We start from the raw sequence: 15,347 nt of genomic DNA, 5'->3' as shown, positions 1-15,347 counted from the left end.
GTCCCAGGGTCATCCAGAGAGATTTTGGGGCTGGACAGGTAACCCACAAGAGAGGGGGTTCAGCTCAGGATAAGGTGAATAGCAATGGAGCTGATAAATATTCCCCACCTCTTAGCAGCAGAGGGTAAGTGTGGGGTGAGGGATGGGTGGGGATGGGGAAAATCCCAGAGCTCACACCCCAAAAGAATTCAGAAACATTGTACCCCGGGGCACAGAAGATTTAATAGCTTAGAAATCTTGGCTCAGAAACAGACCCATAATAAGTCAGAGAGATCATACCTTAACCCAGCTTCTAACTTTACACTCTTGTCATAGACTCCCAAACAGATCAGAGATGTCACACTCTGGAGACACACCCCTAAAGAGATCAGAGGACTCATACCCTAGAATAAAGGCCCCTCCCACTGGAGCTGGGTGGGTTTTCTCGTGTTACAGGTGAACCACCTGAATGCTCAACTCGTCTTGATCTCAAAGCCAACAGGTCAGGCCTGGTTAGTACTTGATGATGTCCAGATGCTGTAGGCAAAAATAAAAATAAGGGATTGGTATCGCTTTACAAGGTCTTTGCAATCTGTAACTGGAAAGTGGCTGTTCCTTAAGTAACTCTCCACATATATACCTTGTTATTCACATACTGAATGTTTGTGTTCCCCCATCCCCACAAGTCCATATGATGAAGCCCTAACCCTCAATATTATGGTATTAGAATATGGGGCCTTTGAGAGATGATTAAGATTAGATGAGATCATGAGGGTGGGGTCCTCATGATGCGATTAGTGCCCTAATAAGAAGAGACCAGATAGCTTGCTCTTTCTCTCTGCCATGTGAAGACACCATGAGAATGTGGACAACTGCAAGCCAGGTAGAGAGCCATCACCAGAACTTGACCATACCGATACCCTGATCTTAGACTTCTGGCCTCCAAAATTGTGAGAAAATAATTTTTTTTGTTTAGGCCACCCAGGCTATATTACTACATTATGGTGGCCTGAGCTGGCTAAGAGACAACTTCAGCTTTTACTTTCAAGGCTCTGAGTTTTATGTCAGAGTCATTGTACTCACACTGCCTACCTCTGTCACCACTAGCAGTCCTCAGCCTGTGGCCCTCCCATTCCTGCCCCTTGATCTCCAGGCACTGAGCCAGAGGGTTATCTGGAGGCCTCACAGCAAGGACACTTAGCTTGCCATGATGTGCCGTCTGCCCTCCAGGCTGCTAACCAGTATGTGGGGCAGGCCTTCAGAGAAGCAGGTGAACAGGGTAGCCCCTAGGAGCCTTGGGCATGGGTGCTGGTACCAAGTCTGGGTATCCCCCAACCCAGGCTTGGTAATCTCCTTCCCTTCTATGCAAACTATCCTAGTGTACTGACATCCATTTTCTCCTCTTCCTCTCTCTTTCTTCCTCTTTCAAAGACAAGCAGAGGGCAGCAGAGGGACATGGAAAGGCCCTGCTCTAACACACGGTCAGCCACAACATGTCTGCAGGAGTGGGCCTGGCTGAGGGCCAGCAGCTCTGCTCCCTCAGGGTGGCTCAGGGGAGCCAGTTCAGCCAGGGACATCAACATGGGGCAGTGTGGGGAGGGGCCAGGAAACAGCACTGACTTTGAGGTTTGCCAGAAGAATTCCAGAGGTCTCTGGCACCCTGAAGGGGACCTCAAAGAAAACTTTGTCAAAAGAGGAACCTTCCCTGTGAAGGAGGCTAGAGGGAGGACATCATGATCTGGGCACTCTATTATCTACATAGGATTATTGCAAGGAATAAAATGGATTCTACTTTATATAACGCTTGGAACAGGGCTTGGTACACCTCTTATGTGACTACTATGTCTTGACTATCTTTTTATAAACCAGCCTCTCTAACCTTGCCTCGACAACTCTGCATGATCTGGTCTTTGCCTTCTCCTCTTGCTCATGCCTCACTCATCCTTGGTTTCTAAGCCACAGTGGCCTTCTTCCTGTTCCTTAAGAGAGCCAGCCCTGCTCATCCTTGAATTTGCAAAGATGGAACTCTCCATATGCAAACCGGTATCTGGGGTGTGAATCTGAGCTGGCAGGGCATTGAAAAATGGGAGGAATAGGTTGAGGTGATTTCTAATAGACTATCAAAATTGAGGGATGTCGCTAAACAGTGCTTAAGAGAAATCTATAGTTCTAAATGCATAGATGAGAAAAGTTGAAAATCAGTGACCTGAACTTCCATATCAAGAAGCTGGAAAAGGAGCAGCAAATTAATTACTAAGAAAGAAGAAGGAAGGAAACTATAAAGATAAGAACAAAAACTGGTGAAATAGAAAGCAAACATACATTGGAGAAAACCAACAATGTCAAAAGTTGGTTCTTTGAAAAAACTAATAAAATATTAGTAATTTCTGTTTTCTCTCAAGCAGGTAAGAGAAAATATATAAATTACCAATATTAGGAATGAAAAGGGGGTGCTATTACAGATCCTACAGATGTTAAAATGTTAATAAGATTTTTTTAACATATGACTTTATTTTCAATGGAGCCCAAATGTCAGTTATTTTCTCATCCTGTTGCCTCTACTCACGAAAATAGAACAACATAGTTTTGTTTTTGTTTTTTTTTTAGCTGGGGCTTGGTGAAATCAATTGTTTAAAATGTAATGGTTAGAAAATAATTGAACGCCGTGGAATGGAATAGAATAAAATAGCATAGGGTGTAATGGAATGGAAAGGAGTAGAAGAGAATAATATAATAAAATAGAAGTCAGACTTTGCTCCAGACACTGGGCCTAATTGTTGTAGTAAATACTCACTAATTGAACAAATATTATTGAGCATCTTCTAGCTGTTTGGGACACAGTAGGTAACAAAACAGAGAGAAATCTCTACCCTCATGAAGCTTATATTCTAGTCAGGGAGGCAGATATTACCATGTGAAAAAGGCCCTGAGGCCAAAGGTACAAGGATGGCCCTTATGAGGAACAGGCAAAAGGACAATGTGGCTTGGAGTTCAAGAGCAATGGATGAGGCTGTAGAGATAGGGGGTCATGGTAGCAAGTTTGAATTTTAACAAGATGACCAGGACATCATCACCATCATCATTACTCTTATAGCACTGGTTATCTGCTAGGCATAGTTCTAAGCCTTTAAAAAGACAACTCTTTTAAAAAATGTTTACAACAGTACTATAAGACATGTATAAAATCATGCCCACCTTTACAGAAATGGAAACTAAGGCACAGAGAGATTAATTAAATGTTAGTCTGGCTCCAGAGTCCGTTCTTTTAACCACTATACTCTGCTATCTATAGTGCCAGACCACAGGCACCTTATAATCCTGTAGCAGATGTAATGTAAATATACAAATTACTAAAGAATGCAAAGCAAGAGAAAGACCTGGTGATATGCTGCAGAGGGCAAGAAGTTGTGAAGAGGAGGTGTGCCCTCCCACTGGGTGTCAAGGTAGATCCGTAAACACTGATGCCCAGAAACATTTCTTTCACCTGAGATTCTCCCTTCTTTATCCTGTGATCATAGCTGTGAAATGGGAAAGGAGGGGACTGGGTTAAATTGGCCAATGGAGGGTTTGTACTCATAGAGTTAGGCCTCCTCTGTGTCTTGTCCTTTTTGGAAAAGAGATAAATTCCAGCTTGGGGAAAACAAGAGAGGGTTTGGTCTTGGTCTCAACTCCCCTTATCTTCACCTCTGGAAGGAGAAAGAGAACAGAAAACAGTGGAGAGTGGGAGAGTGGTCATGGCAGACACATGGGCTCTTGTGAATCCACACATGGGCAATAAGACTCTACTAAAGTTTCCTCCCACAACTTTTCCTTTGAAATGGGGGGTGAAGAGGAAGTATAGTCACTGGGGGAGATGAGGGGAGGTAAAGTGAAGGAAACAGGAAACTTGGATATGACTAGTGGCAATGTGATCTCTGAATTTTCTTTTCTTTTCTTTTCTTTTCTTTTCTTTTCTTTTCTTTTCTTTTCTTTTCTAGTCATGGGGAGACAGCAGTCAGACCTCTTCCTCATGTCTTATCTATAGACTTGACCACATTGTGATGACAGTAGAGTATCAAAGACACTATCATGTTTTATTCCAAAATTCTGGAAATGGAGGTCATAACTTTCAAGGTAATCACTTCCCCAAATGCCAAACTTCAGGTGGAGTAAAATTGGATTCTAATATATTTTTAAAATAACTTTTAAAAACCCACAACAAATCTGTGAGAAAAATTTAAAGGATCAGTGGAGGAGATTCCAAACTATGAATAGTGAGACTTCCAGAGAGAGAATGAAGAAATGGAAGAGAGAAAATTACCATAGAAATAATGCAAGAGAACTTTCCAGTCTTTATATGAAAAGGGTTAACTGAATATCCAGCACATTGAAACTTAGATCTGTTCTTATGAAATTATGGAACATCAAAGTGAAAAAGAAGATCCTAAGAGCTTTCTGAGAGGTTAAAAAGAAAAAAAAAAAGTAGTTCAACTACAAAGGAAAAAGAAAAATGCAGATATCAGATTTTCCGAGAGTCACATCAGAGACTAGAAGATAATAGAACACCTTCTAGAATCTCAGGGGAAATTTTTCAACCTAGAATTCTATGCGCAACCAAACTATTAATCAAGGTGAGTATAGAATAAAACATTCTTAGACATAAAAAGACTCAGAAATTTTCCCACTTGCTTTAAAAATTGAGAGTATGCTACATCAAAATGAGTGATTAAGCCAGGAATAAGGAAGAAATTGAAGTTAGGACACAGTGGATCCCAAGAGGAAGATTCCAGAAAGATATCCAAAGGACAATCAGTCTAATTGGGGGCAGGAGAAAGAAGGTTCCCAGGAAAGAGAGATCTCAGGGAAAAAAAAATGGTTTCCAGAGTTTGAATACTACTCCTGAGAATTTGGAACAACTTCAAAAGTGGGAAATGCAGAGAAAGCAAAAAATATATGTTTTAAATTGAAAGAACCCATAGGATGGCAATCAGGATAAAAATTTTAAACCTAACGTGGAACAGTATACATGAAAAATAGAACTGTGCAACATCAAGCTGAATGCATACACAGCAAGATGGACAGGTCTTAAAAAGATCATGATGAGTGACAGACAAAGAAACAGAGTCAGGTCTACAGCATGGTACAATTTATAACACACACACACGAAACAATAATACACTTTTTACAATAACTTATGAAAACCAAAAGATGAACATCAACACATTATAATGGTTGAATAGGGTGGGGACAAGAATGAAGAGTGGAAATAAAAAGAATAAATGCATAAAGAAAACTAAAGAGGGGCATGGGCGATAATGAGGCATATGATGTCTCAGCTCTCTGTACTTGGACACATTAGAATGAAATTTCAGTATATCTAGGATCAAGAAAAGTCCTAAAAGCTGCAGGAGTGGAGAGTGGATGTATCAACTACAAAAAAATGAAAAACAGATTAAATCAGACTTCTTATAAGCAATACCAAGTTTAGGAAGATAATGAAACCACGTATTTAAAAGGCTGTGGGAAAATAACCTGCAACCTCAAATTCTATACTCAGCCAAACTGTTATTTAAATGTAAAAGTGAAATAAAGTCATTTTCTGATAGAATAGATATGGTATCAATCATGGTGATATAAAAGAAAGAAATGTAAAAATGATACAAGGAATGGCAGAGGTTGAAAGGCACAGGAGAGGGAGGAGACATGAAGGGAAGAAGAGCAGGGCCAGTGAGAAACTAGCTGTAGTTCATCTAACAAAACATAAAGATACAAGTGGGTTACTTAAAAATTATAAGGGAACCAAAAGAGAAACTAAAAATGATGATAGAATTGGGAAGAGTAGTAATATAGATGAGTTAACTTTTCATTTATCGTAGCAGGGAGACAATAGAAATGTCTAAAGTTGCTAAATCAAGAAATAGTGGCACATTAGTTAGGGACTGTGTTTGGAGGCACATAGGAGAAAATCCAATTAACAGTGGGTTAAAGAAGATAGAGTTCTCTTTTTCTCTTATTTAATGACCAGTCCGGAGGTAGGTAGTCGGGCTCAGACAGGGATGGGAAGAAGGAGGAAGTGAATGGGCAAAAAGTGCCAGCTCAGTGGAGTGGGGAGGTTCCTGGAAGCCCCACTCACAATCTCTGCTTACATCATTATCCAGGCCACCTTAAGTGGCCTCTCAAGAAGGAACGCTGGGAAATGTAGGGTTTTAAAGCTGGGCACACAATTGATCCCATTGAAATTTGGGCAGTGTTTATAAGAAAAAAGGGAGAAATGTATATTAAGTAGGCAAATTGCTGTCTTTGCCATGGGTAGTATAAACATATTATTTGGAGATATGGAAATAATTTCCAGAAGAAATAAACACACGCATGCACACACACACACACAATACACACACACAGTCCATCACCATCAACACATCATCAACCACCACACACATCATCATCATCAATAATAAAGTGCCAGTCATTCTCCTGGGAAATCGAGACTGGGGTGGGACAAGAGGCTGTAGTTTTTCATTAAAAGCCCTGTTCTATTTTTTTTTAAACTTTGTCGAGGTGCATAGAGGGGGCTTTGCCCCACACTCATCTTGGAGGTTTAGTTCTAGGTTGTTTTCTCTCTCCATATAAGGAGACCGGAAAGCATTGTGTTTTGGAGACCTTACTTTGAGGTCCAGCACCTTTGAGGTCCAGCACCTCAAAGTAAGTCCAACTTCCATTGTTTTTGAGAAAGCTGCTGCTGATGCAGTGAAAACAGAAGCATGACCCAGGGAGGTCTTCCTCAAACTTCAGGCTTAGCGGGTTTCCTCACATCCAGATAATGCCTGTGCACAATTGTTTAATCATTATTTTTATTGACATCATTTTTTCATAAAATATATAAACAAATGCATTTTAAAAGGAAACTTTATATCACCCTTGTAAAAATAGTATACCTAAGTTCTTTTTACATAAATACATTTATGTAAAAAAATGTTCAACCGAGTAAGTGAAAAACCCATTATATCTTGGCACAAAGGAAAGGTAACAGTAAAAACAAACAGCTATAAAAGCATCACAATTTCATTCCACCCGGATTCTAGACATTTCCATTCCCTGAACTCTCTGGGCCGGACATTCCAAAGGGAGATTTTGCAAGTGGTTAAAGAGGTGCTAAGGACTTGTTAGCATCCACCAGAGACTTTCTTCTTGGTATAATCTGAAGGATTGGAAGAGGACTGAAGAGGAACTAATTTCTGATTCACTGTTATTTAATGTTGATGTTCCTGTAACACTTAAAATGATTTAATGTAAAGGGGGCATTGGTTCTCCTATTGGGGAACACAGATCGCGGTCTTGAATATATTCTGTGCAAATATTCTGTATTCCTTCTTTGGAAGGTATCAATGAAAAAGTCTGGTTTAGCAGTAAAGTGAGGAAAGCATAGGAGTTAAGAGTATGGACTCTGGCCTAAACTGCCTGGGTTTGAATTCTGACTCTGCCACTCATTAAATAATACTAGACACTATTATCATCCCCATTTTATAGATGAGGAAACTGAGGTACAGAGCAGTTAGGTACTCTGCCCAAGGTCATAAAGCTGGTATATGGCTGGAGCAGTGGGAGGGAAGGGAAAATGGTAGGAGATGAGGTCAGAAAGATACAGAGGTCTTCTAGGTCCCTATAAGGAATTAAATTTTGGTCTCACACATGGACTATGATGAATGACTTTTGTCTTCTCTTCCCATTTTAGGCTTGTGATGTCCCCATTGAGGAGGGTCCAGTCCCCAGAACTGGGGCAAAAGGGCCCATTATGTCCATTTACTTCCGAGACCCTGACAGAAACCTGATTGAGGTGTCCAACTATATTTCCTCGTGATTGAGGCTGGCCCTCCTCCATTCTGTTCCCTGCAACAGAATTGTCCTCTTCCTTCCTTCCTCCAGACCCTTTCCCAGGCCCAGAGATCTCCAACGACTCCGAGGACTTAGGCACTTGACACATCCTGCTGGGCGAAACTGAGAAGGGTTTGGAATCAAATCTACATGTCTGAATGTCCTCCTTCCAAACTGCCCCAATAAATTAATAACCTCTCATTAATTAATTAATATGAGCTCTTCATTATTATTGTCTTGGTGGTATATATGGGTGTTTGTCTAGTGTGTCAGATCTCTCAGCTGTTTAGGGGGTCAGGGACCAGGGTATGACATCTCTGAAGACCAAATCTAGGCTTAGGCTCTTGAGATTCAGTGCCTTTGACAAATTTCTCCTTGTCCATGAACTCATCTTTTTTCATCCTTTCGGGCTTGCCTCACTCCTTCCAGGTGCTGCCTGCTGTTTCCTTCACCCAGAGGCTTCACTGAAACCCAAGATCTCTAAGAGTCCCATGGAACCTTCACAGACCAGCCCTGATGATACCACCTCCTTTTGGTGTACCTTATTTGGTGCCCCCAGGGGATGTGGCACTTCCTACCTTTAGATTTGGTAGGTCCAGACTCATCTCAACTGAGACTCAGCTCTTGACAGAGTAGATGGGACAAGGACAAATTTACTTTGCCCCCTCACCACACCATTCACTCATTCAATTAATAAACATGTATTGAGCACCTACTGTGTGCTTGGTCTTGTTCCAAGCTTTAGACGCACAGAGTTGAACAGAAGAGATAAGCATACCTCCTTGTAGAGCTGCAATTCTAGTGGGAGAGATACAAAATAATTAAAACCAAGTGAGGAAAATATTAAGTATGTTAGAGGATGATAAATGCTTTGCAGATGAAGAAAACATGGAAAAGAGTAAATACAGATAAAAATTGCTGAGACAATTTCCAATATGTAATGAAATGGACAGGAGAAACCTCACCGATAAGGAGATATTTGAACGCAGACCTGAAGAGATGAGGAGGAAGCTGCATTGAGCACTGGAGGAAGAGCATGTCAGGCAGAGAGAAGAGCCAATGCAAAGACCCTGAAGCATGAATGTGTGTGGCAGGTGTGAGGAAGGGCAGGAGGCAAGTATGGAGGGGGAGGAAACAGTGAGTGAAGGTGAGCAGGAGGAGGTGAGGTTGGAGAGATGGTAGGGACAAGTTGTGCAGAGCCTTGGGAGCCATGGAGAGGACTCTGGCTTTTACTCTGGCGAGGGAGCCACAGGAGGGTCATAAGCAGAGGGAGGCCATGATCTGACTTAGGATTTAATAGGCTTCCTCTGGCTTCTATGAGGGAAATAGACTGCAGAGGTGAAGGCTGAAGCAGAGGGACTGTAAGGAGAGACTACTGCAGTAGTCCAGGCAAGCTATGCTGATGTGTGTGCTGGCAGGGGAGGTGATAAAATAAATGCTTAGATCTGGAGATATTTTGAAAACGGACACTGGATGAGGTCAACAAGAGAGAAAATGTCAACTAGAGAAGAGACCCAAAGACATTTAGAGTTCTGAAACAAGAGGAGGAACAAGCAAATGAGATAGACATAGAGGAAAGGGAAGAGTATGGCTTCCTGAATGAATGAGTGATAGATGAAGGAGTATGTATGAGAGTTTCTTGAGGTGAGAGAGCCCCTAGTCTGTGGACTCTGGTCTCTAAACAGTCCTCACACAGATGGTAGTTCACCCAGGCCCTATGAGTAAACTCCCAGGGAGCTCCAAAAATTCTGGGAAGAGAGGATGTGTAAGGATGTGTTTCAGCATGTGAAAAGACTTTGCCAAAAGCTGTAGCAGGTTTCCTGTCTATTTTTAAAAGACAGCTTGCCTTGGACCCAGACATTATGTGCCTTGAGATAGATGATTTATGGAAGGAAGGAAGGAAGGAAGGAAGGAAGGAAGGAAGGAAGGAAGGAAGGAAGGAAGGAAAAATGGGAAGGAGGGAGATAGTGATGAGGGAGAGAAAAAGGAAGACAGGGAAGGGGGAAACAGGGAGGGAGAAAGGTTGGATAGCAGATGGGTAGATGAATGAATGGTTAAGTGGGCTGGTGGATGGATAGATGGGTGGGTGAGTGGATGGATAGGTAGACAGATTGATACCCCCTGCCCTTGGAGAAACTTTTTCACATGTTTGTGCTCAGAAAGAAGAATATGAGTTTGTAAATTACAGATTTGCTGTAATAGGGAAAAAACTGGAAACAACCCAATGTCCATCAGCCGATGAATGGTTAAACAGACTATGGTATATTCATTCCATGGAATACTACTCAGCAATAAAAGGGAATAAACTTATGAGGCCAGCATTAAACTGATATCAAAACCAGACAAAGACATAACAAGAAAACTACAGACTGATATCTCATGAATATAGATGCAAAAATATTCAACAAAAATCTAGTAAATAGAATTCAGTAACATATAAAAGGATTACACAACATAACCAAGTGGGGTTTATCCCAGGAATGCAAAATTGGTTCAACATTTGAAAATCAATGTAATATATCAGATTAATAAATTACAAAAACTACATGATCTCAATAGAGGCAGAAAAACACATTTGACAAAATTCAACACCATTTCATGATAAAAACACTCAACAAACTAGGAATAGAAGAGAACTTCCTCACCCTGATAAAGGGCACCTACAAAAAACCTACAGTTAACATCATACTAAATGGTTAAAGACTGAAAACTTTCTCCTAAAGATCAGGAACAAGACCAGGATGTCTCCTCTCACTATTCCTATTTGACACAGTTGTACTGGAGCTTCTAGTCAGGGCAATTAGGTAAAAATATATATATATATTCATAATGGAAAAAAAGAAGTAAAACTATCTCCATTTGCAAATGAAATCATCTTATACACAGAAAATCTTAAGGAACCCACAATATATATGAGCTCAGCAAAGTAATAGGATACAAGATCACACAAAACTTAATCATATTTCTAGACGCACTAGCAGTGAGCAATCCAAAAATGAAATTAAGAAATCAATTCTATTTACAATAGCGTCAAAAGCAATAAAATACTTAGTAATAAATTTAACAAAAGATAAGCAAGACTCCTATACCAAAAACTATAAAACATTGCTGAAAGAAATTAAAGAAGACCTAAATAAATGGAAGAACATTGCATGTTCATGGATAAAAGACTTTATAGCATTAAGATGGCAATACTCCCCAAACTGATCTACAGATTTAATGAAATTCCTATGCGAATCCCAACTTACTTCTTTGCAGAAATTGACAAACTGATCTTAAAATTCATATGGAAATGCTAGGGACCCAAAATGGCTACAACAATCTTGAAAAAGAAAAACACAGTCGGAGGATTTACACTTTTCAATTTAACAACTTACTACGTAGCTACAGTAATCAAGACTGTATGGTACTGGCATAAAAACAGATATATAGATCAATGCAATAGAATTGAGAGTCCAGAAATAAACTTATATATTATAGGCAATTGATTTTTGACAAGTGTGTCAAGAAAAGTCAATGGGAGAAAGAATAGTTTTTTCAACAAATGGTCCTGGGACAGCTAAATATCCACATGCAAAAGAATGAAGTCTAACCTCACACCAGATATAAAAATTAACTCAAAATGAATCAAAGACCTAAACGTAAGAGCTAAAACTGTAAAACTTTTAGCAGAAAGCATAAGCATAAATCTTTGTGACCTTGGATTAAACAATAGTTTCTTAGATATGACACCTAAAACATAAGCAACCAAAGAAAAATAAATTGGACTTTATCAAAAATAAAAGCTTTTGTGCTTCAAAGGATACTCAAGAAAATTAAAAGACAACCCACAAATAAGAGAAAATATTTGCAAATCACATATCTATATGGGTCTAGCATCCAAAATATATAAAGAACTATTAAAACTAAACAATAAAAAGACAAATAACCCAATTAAAAATGGGCAAAGAATATGAATGGACATTTCTCTAAAGAAGATGTACAAACGGCCAATAAGCACATGAAAAGGTGTTCAACATCACTGGTCATTAGGTAAATGCAAATCAAAACCACAATGAGATACTACATTACACCTACTAGGATGGCTAGAATCAAAAAGAGGGACAATATCAAGCACTAGAGAGGATGTAGAGAAACTGGAACCCTCATATAGCTGCTGTGGAGAATACTTTTGCAGTTCCTTAAAAGGCTAACATGTAATTACCATACGGTTCTGCAGTTCCATTCCTAGATATATACTCAAGAGAATTGAAAACAGATGTCCACATAAAACCTTTTTACATGAATATTCATAGTAGCATTATCCATGATAACCAAAACTGTGCATTAATCAAATGAATAGATAATGTATAATGTTCATACAATGGAATATTATTCAGCTATAAAAAGGAATGAAATACTGATCCATGCTACAACATGAATCAACCCTGAAAACTATGTAAAGTGAAAGAAGCCAGTCACAAAAGGCCTCATATTATATGATTCCATTTCAATGAAATGTCCAGAACAGGCAAATTCATGAGCCAGAAATTAGATTAGTGGTCGTCAGGGGCTTGGAGGAAGCAGAAATGGAATGAGGAATAACTGCTAATGTGTATAGGGCTTCTATTTGGGGTAGTGAAAATGTTCTGGAATTAGATAGTATTGATAGTTGCACAACCATGTGAATAGACTAACCACTAAAATGTACACTTTAAAAGAGTGAATTTTATGGTATGTAAATTATGCCCTAATTTTTAAAAATGAACTATTAATATACACGACCTGGATTAATGTCGCAGACATTATGCTAAGCAAAAGAAGTGCATACTGTATGATTCCATTGATATGAAGTTCAAAAACAGGCCCCGACCCCCAAGTATCCTATGTTGCTTGTGGGTACATACATATGTACTAATGGAATAAAAATATTCATAAGAAAGATAAACACCAAACTCAAGACAGTGGAAGGACAAAGGGAAATGGAATTGGTACAAGGATTTCAACTGTATCTGTAATGTTAGATCTCTTTTTTAAAAAATCTGAAGCAAATAAGGCAAAATGTTTGATAAAGGTAAATAAATGCTTGTTATAGTATCCTTTATACTTCTCTGTTAAAAAAAAAAATAGTTTGGTTCTGAGGCAAACATTTGACTCAGCCAGGCTTTGGTTGAAGTTACTGTAGGTGCTATTGACACCCAGGGGGGTTTCTGTCCCCACCCTGGTGGACTCCACAGTTTGGAAAAGGCATGAATAGTCCAAATACCCTGGGCTTGCATCGAGCTCTAGAACCCCAGAAGATGCCAGGAGGGAGGAAACCAGTCAGGGAAGGCTTCCTGGGAGAGAGGACTCTGGGGCTGAGTCTCAAATGGAGGCCTGACAAAGAGGATGCTTGGCCCTGGACACTCCACCCCACCCCCACCGCCAGCCCTCCTTGGTCTCCCCCAAAGCCTGGCCTGGCCCCACCGATTCCCTTATCTACCCACTCCCAGCTGCCTCCCTGCTGGCTGAACTGTTGCCGCAGACTTCTGGGCTCGCGCCCCCTCCACTAGGACGGGGGAGGGAATGGGGTGAGGCTTGGCCTTAGAGCCTTAGGGTTTCTGACTCTTGATGGAGGCAAGGCTCTGAGGCCCCCACTCCCCACCCTTTACTTCCCTTCCTGAACCATTTCTCCCTCCAGTTATGAAAAAATGGGTCATGAGTCCAGCGGCCAAACCCTTGTCTGAGACATAACTCCAACCTGCCCTTCCTAAGGAGGACAGATTCCCCTACCTCTCTGCCAACATTGCAACTACTGTTTCTAATAATAATAACAATGAGGAGAGTCACCATTACAGAGCTCACCATTTATGGTGTGCCAGGCAGGCCCCGTGTTGAGTGGCTTCTTAACATTCAATGTGGGCTCAACCATTTTCCAGGTGAAGGAACTGGGCTCAGAGGGTGGCTAGCCCAGGAATCGCAGCAAATCATTGTCAGAGCTGAGACAAGAACCTAAGGCCTTAGACAAATATCTTCATTTCTTTGTGCCTAAACCAGTCTGGAAGATGGGGGCAATTATATGCACTTATACCACAAGGACCTAGTGAGAACAGGATAAAATTATGCACAGAGAGCACTTAGCACAGTGCATGGGGTGGCTTGACAAGCATTGCAGTTGTTGCTATTATTATTATATTAGTGCTGAGAAAAGTATTAGTATCAGAATTAGTATTAGTATTATCATTATTGTTAATAGAATAATTATTAGTTTTAGAATTATTATTAGTATTAATAGCATTAATTAGATTAGAATTAGCATTAGTAATACTATCACTATTAAAATTAGTCTTATTGTCAATACTTGAATATTAATATTAATAATTAGAATTAGTATTGATATTGGTGTCAGCATATTATTAGCATCAGTACTAGAATTAGTAGTAGTGCTGGTAAAAAAGATCCAAGTACTATCCCTTGTATACAGTAGATACTCAACAAATAAATAAGAATGCTTAACATTTATTGAGATTTCAGATTCAAGTTTCAGATTAAGTTAAACTCACTTAATGGATTTAATCTCATTTAGTGACCCCATCACCCTATGGAGTAGCCACTATTATTACTCTATCTTTATAGATGAGGAATTGAGGTCCAGAGCAGATGATAACTTGCCCAAGGCTGCATGGTCAGTCAGTGGTAGGGCAGTATATAAATGAGGGTGAGCTGGCTCCAGAGTGGATGTCCCGAAATCATCACCACTTAAGTCATAGAGGTCTCTGTCCTCATTCTTACCAAAGAGGCTCGGCACTGGGCATGGCACATAAGCCAGGATCTCAATAAATTCAAAGTCCTGGCCTTGCTCTTTCCTCCTCAAAACTCCCATTTTGCATATAAGAACACCAAGGCCCAGAGAGGCAGATGAGAATGGGAAACTCCCTCTGGGGCTCATGGGTGAGCAGACCCCATTGACTCAGGGCTCTATTCTTGCTCTCTGCCCTCAGTGGGTCTCAGTCTCCCCATCTGTAGAATGGGTGGTCAAGAGAGTGTGCTGTCTCATGGAGTCCTGGGGCCATAACTGGGTAACTTTACTCCCCTGCCCTATGGGGACCCAAGTTGGACACTTACTGTGTATGGTTTGCGCATGTCCAATGATTTCGTGTAGAGAAAGTGCTCAGAATAGGCGAGTCATGGATCTATGACAGTGTAAAACACTGTTTGTTGTCACTGTTGTCACTATTCAGGGGTGGGGTAAGCCAGGGCAGGAAGGTGGGGATTGAGTTACAGAGGTGCAGGACTCTTTGGGGGGTGTCCCTCTCAGTAGGTTTAGGGCAGAGCCACAGGCCTCATGGGTCCACATTAATTCACATTCCCCAGTCCCACCCACCCCAGCACCACCTGCCCAGGGGCATACCCAGACTGCCATAGGGTCTCATGGACTTCCTCTCTATCTCTCTGTCTCTGTCCCTCTCTCTAAAACATCAGCTTTGTCTCCCTTCGGTTTCTCCACCTGTGTCATTGGTCCTTGTCATTTACGGGCATTATCTTTTCCTTCTGTCCAT

General features: G+C 40.6%; 1 protein-coding gene across 1 annotated transcript; it reads left to right on the top strand.

Annotated features, from left to right (window-relative positions):
* Nucleotides 1–1,186: 1,186 nt before the first annotated feature.
* On the top strand, nucleotides 1,187–7,947 carry GLOD5 (glyoxalase domain containing 5). The gene is given in 5 exon segments (XM_039843666.1): nucleotides 1,187–1,249; nucleotides 3,957–4,027; nucleotides 4,029–4,092; nucleotides 7,691–7,792; nucleotides 7,882–7,947. Coding segments are annotated over 5 exon segments (345 nt in total). The 3' UTR covers nucleotides 7,927–7,947.
* Nucleotides 7,948–15,347: the final 7,400 nt, after the last annotated feature.

Source organism: Pteropus medius, unplaced genomic scaffold (assembly GCF_902729225.1).
Source record: "Pteropus medius unplaced genomic scaffold, Ma_sr-lr_union100, whole genome shotgun sequence".
Lineage (NCBI taxonomy): Eukaryota > Metazoa > Chordata > Mammalia > Chiroptera > Pteropodidae > Pteropus > Pteropus medius.
The sequence above is the reverse complement of the archived record's forward strand: the minus strand, read 5'-3'. Positions and strand labels throughout refer to the sequence as shown.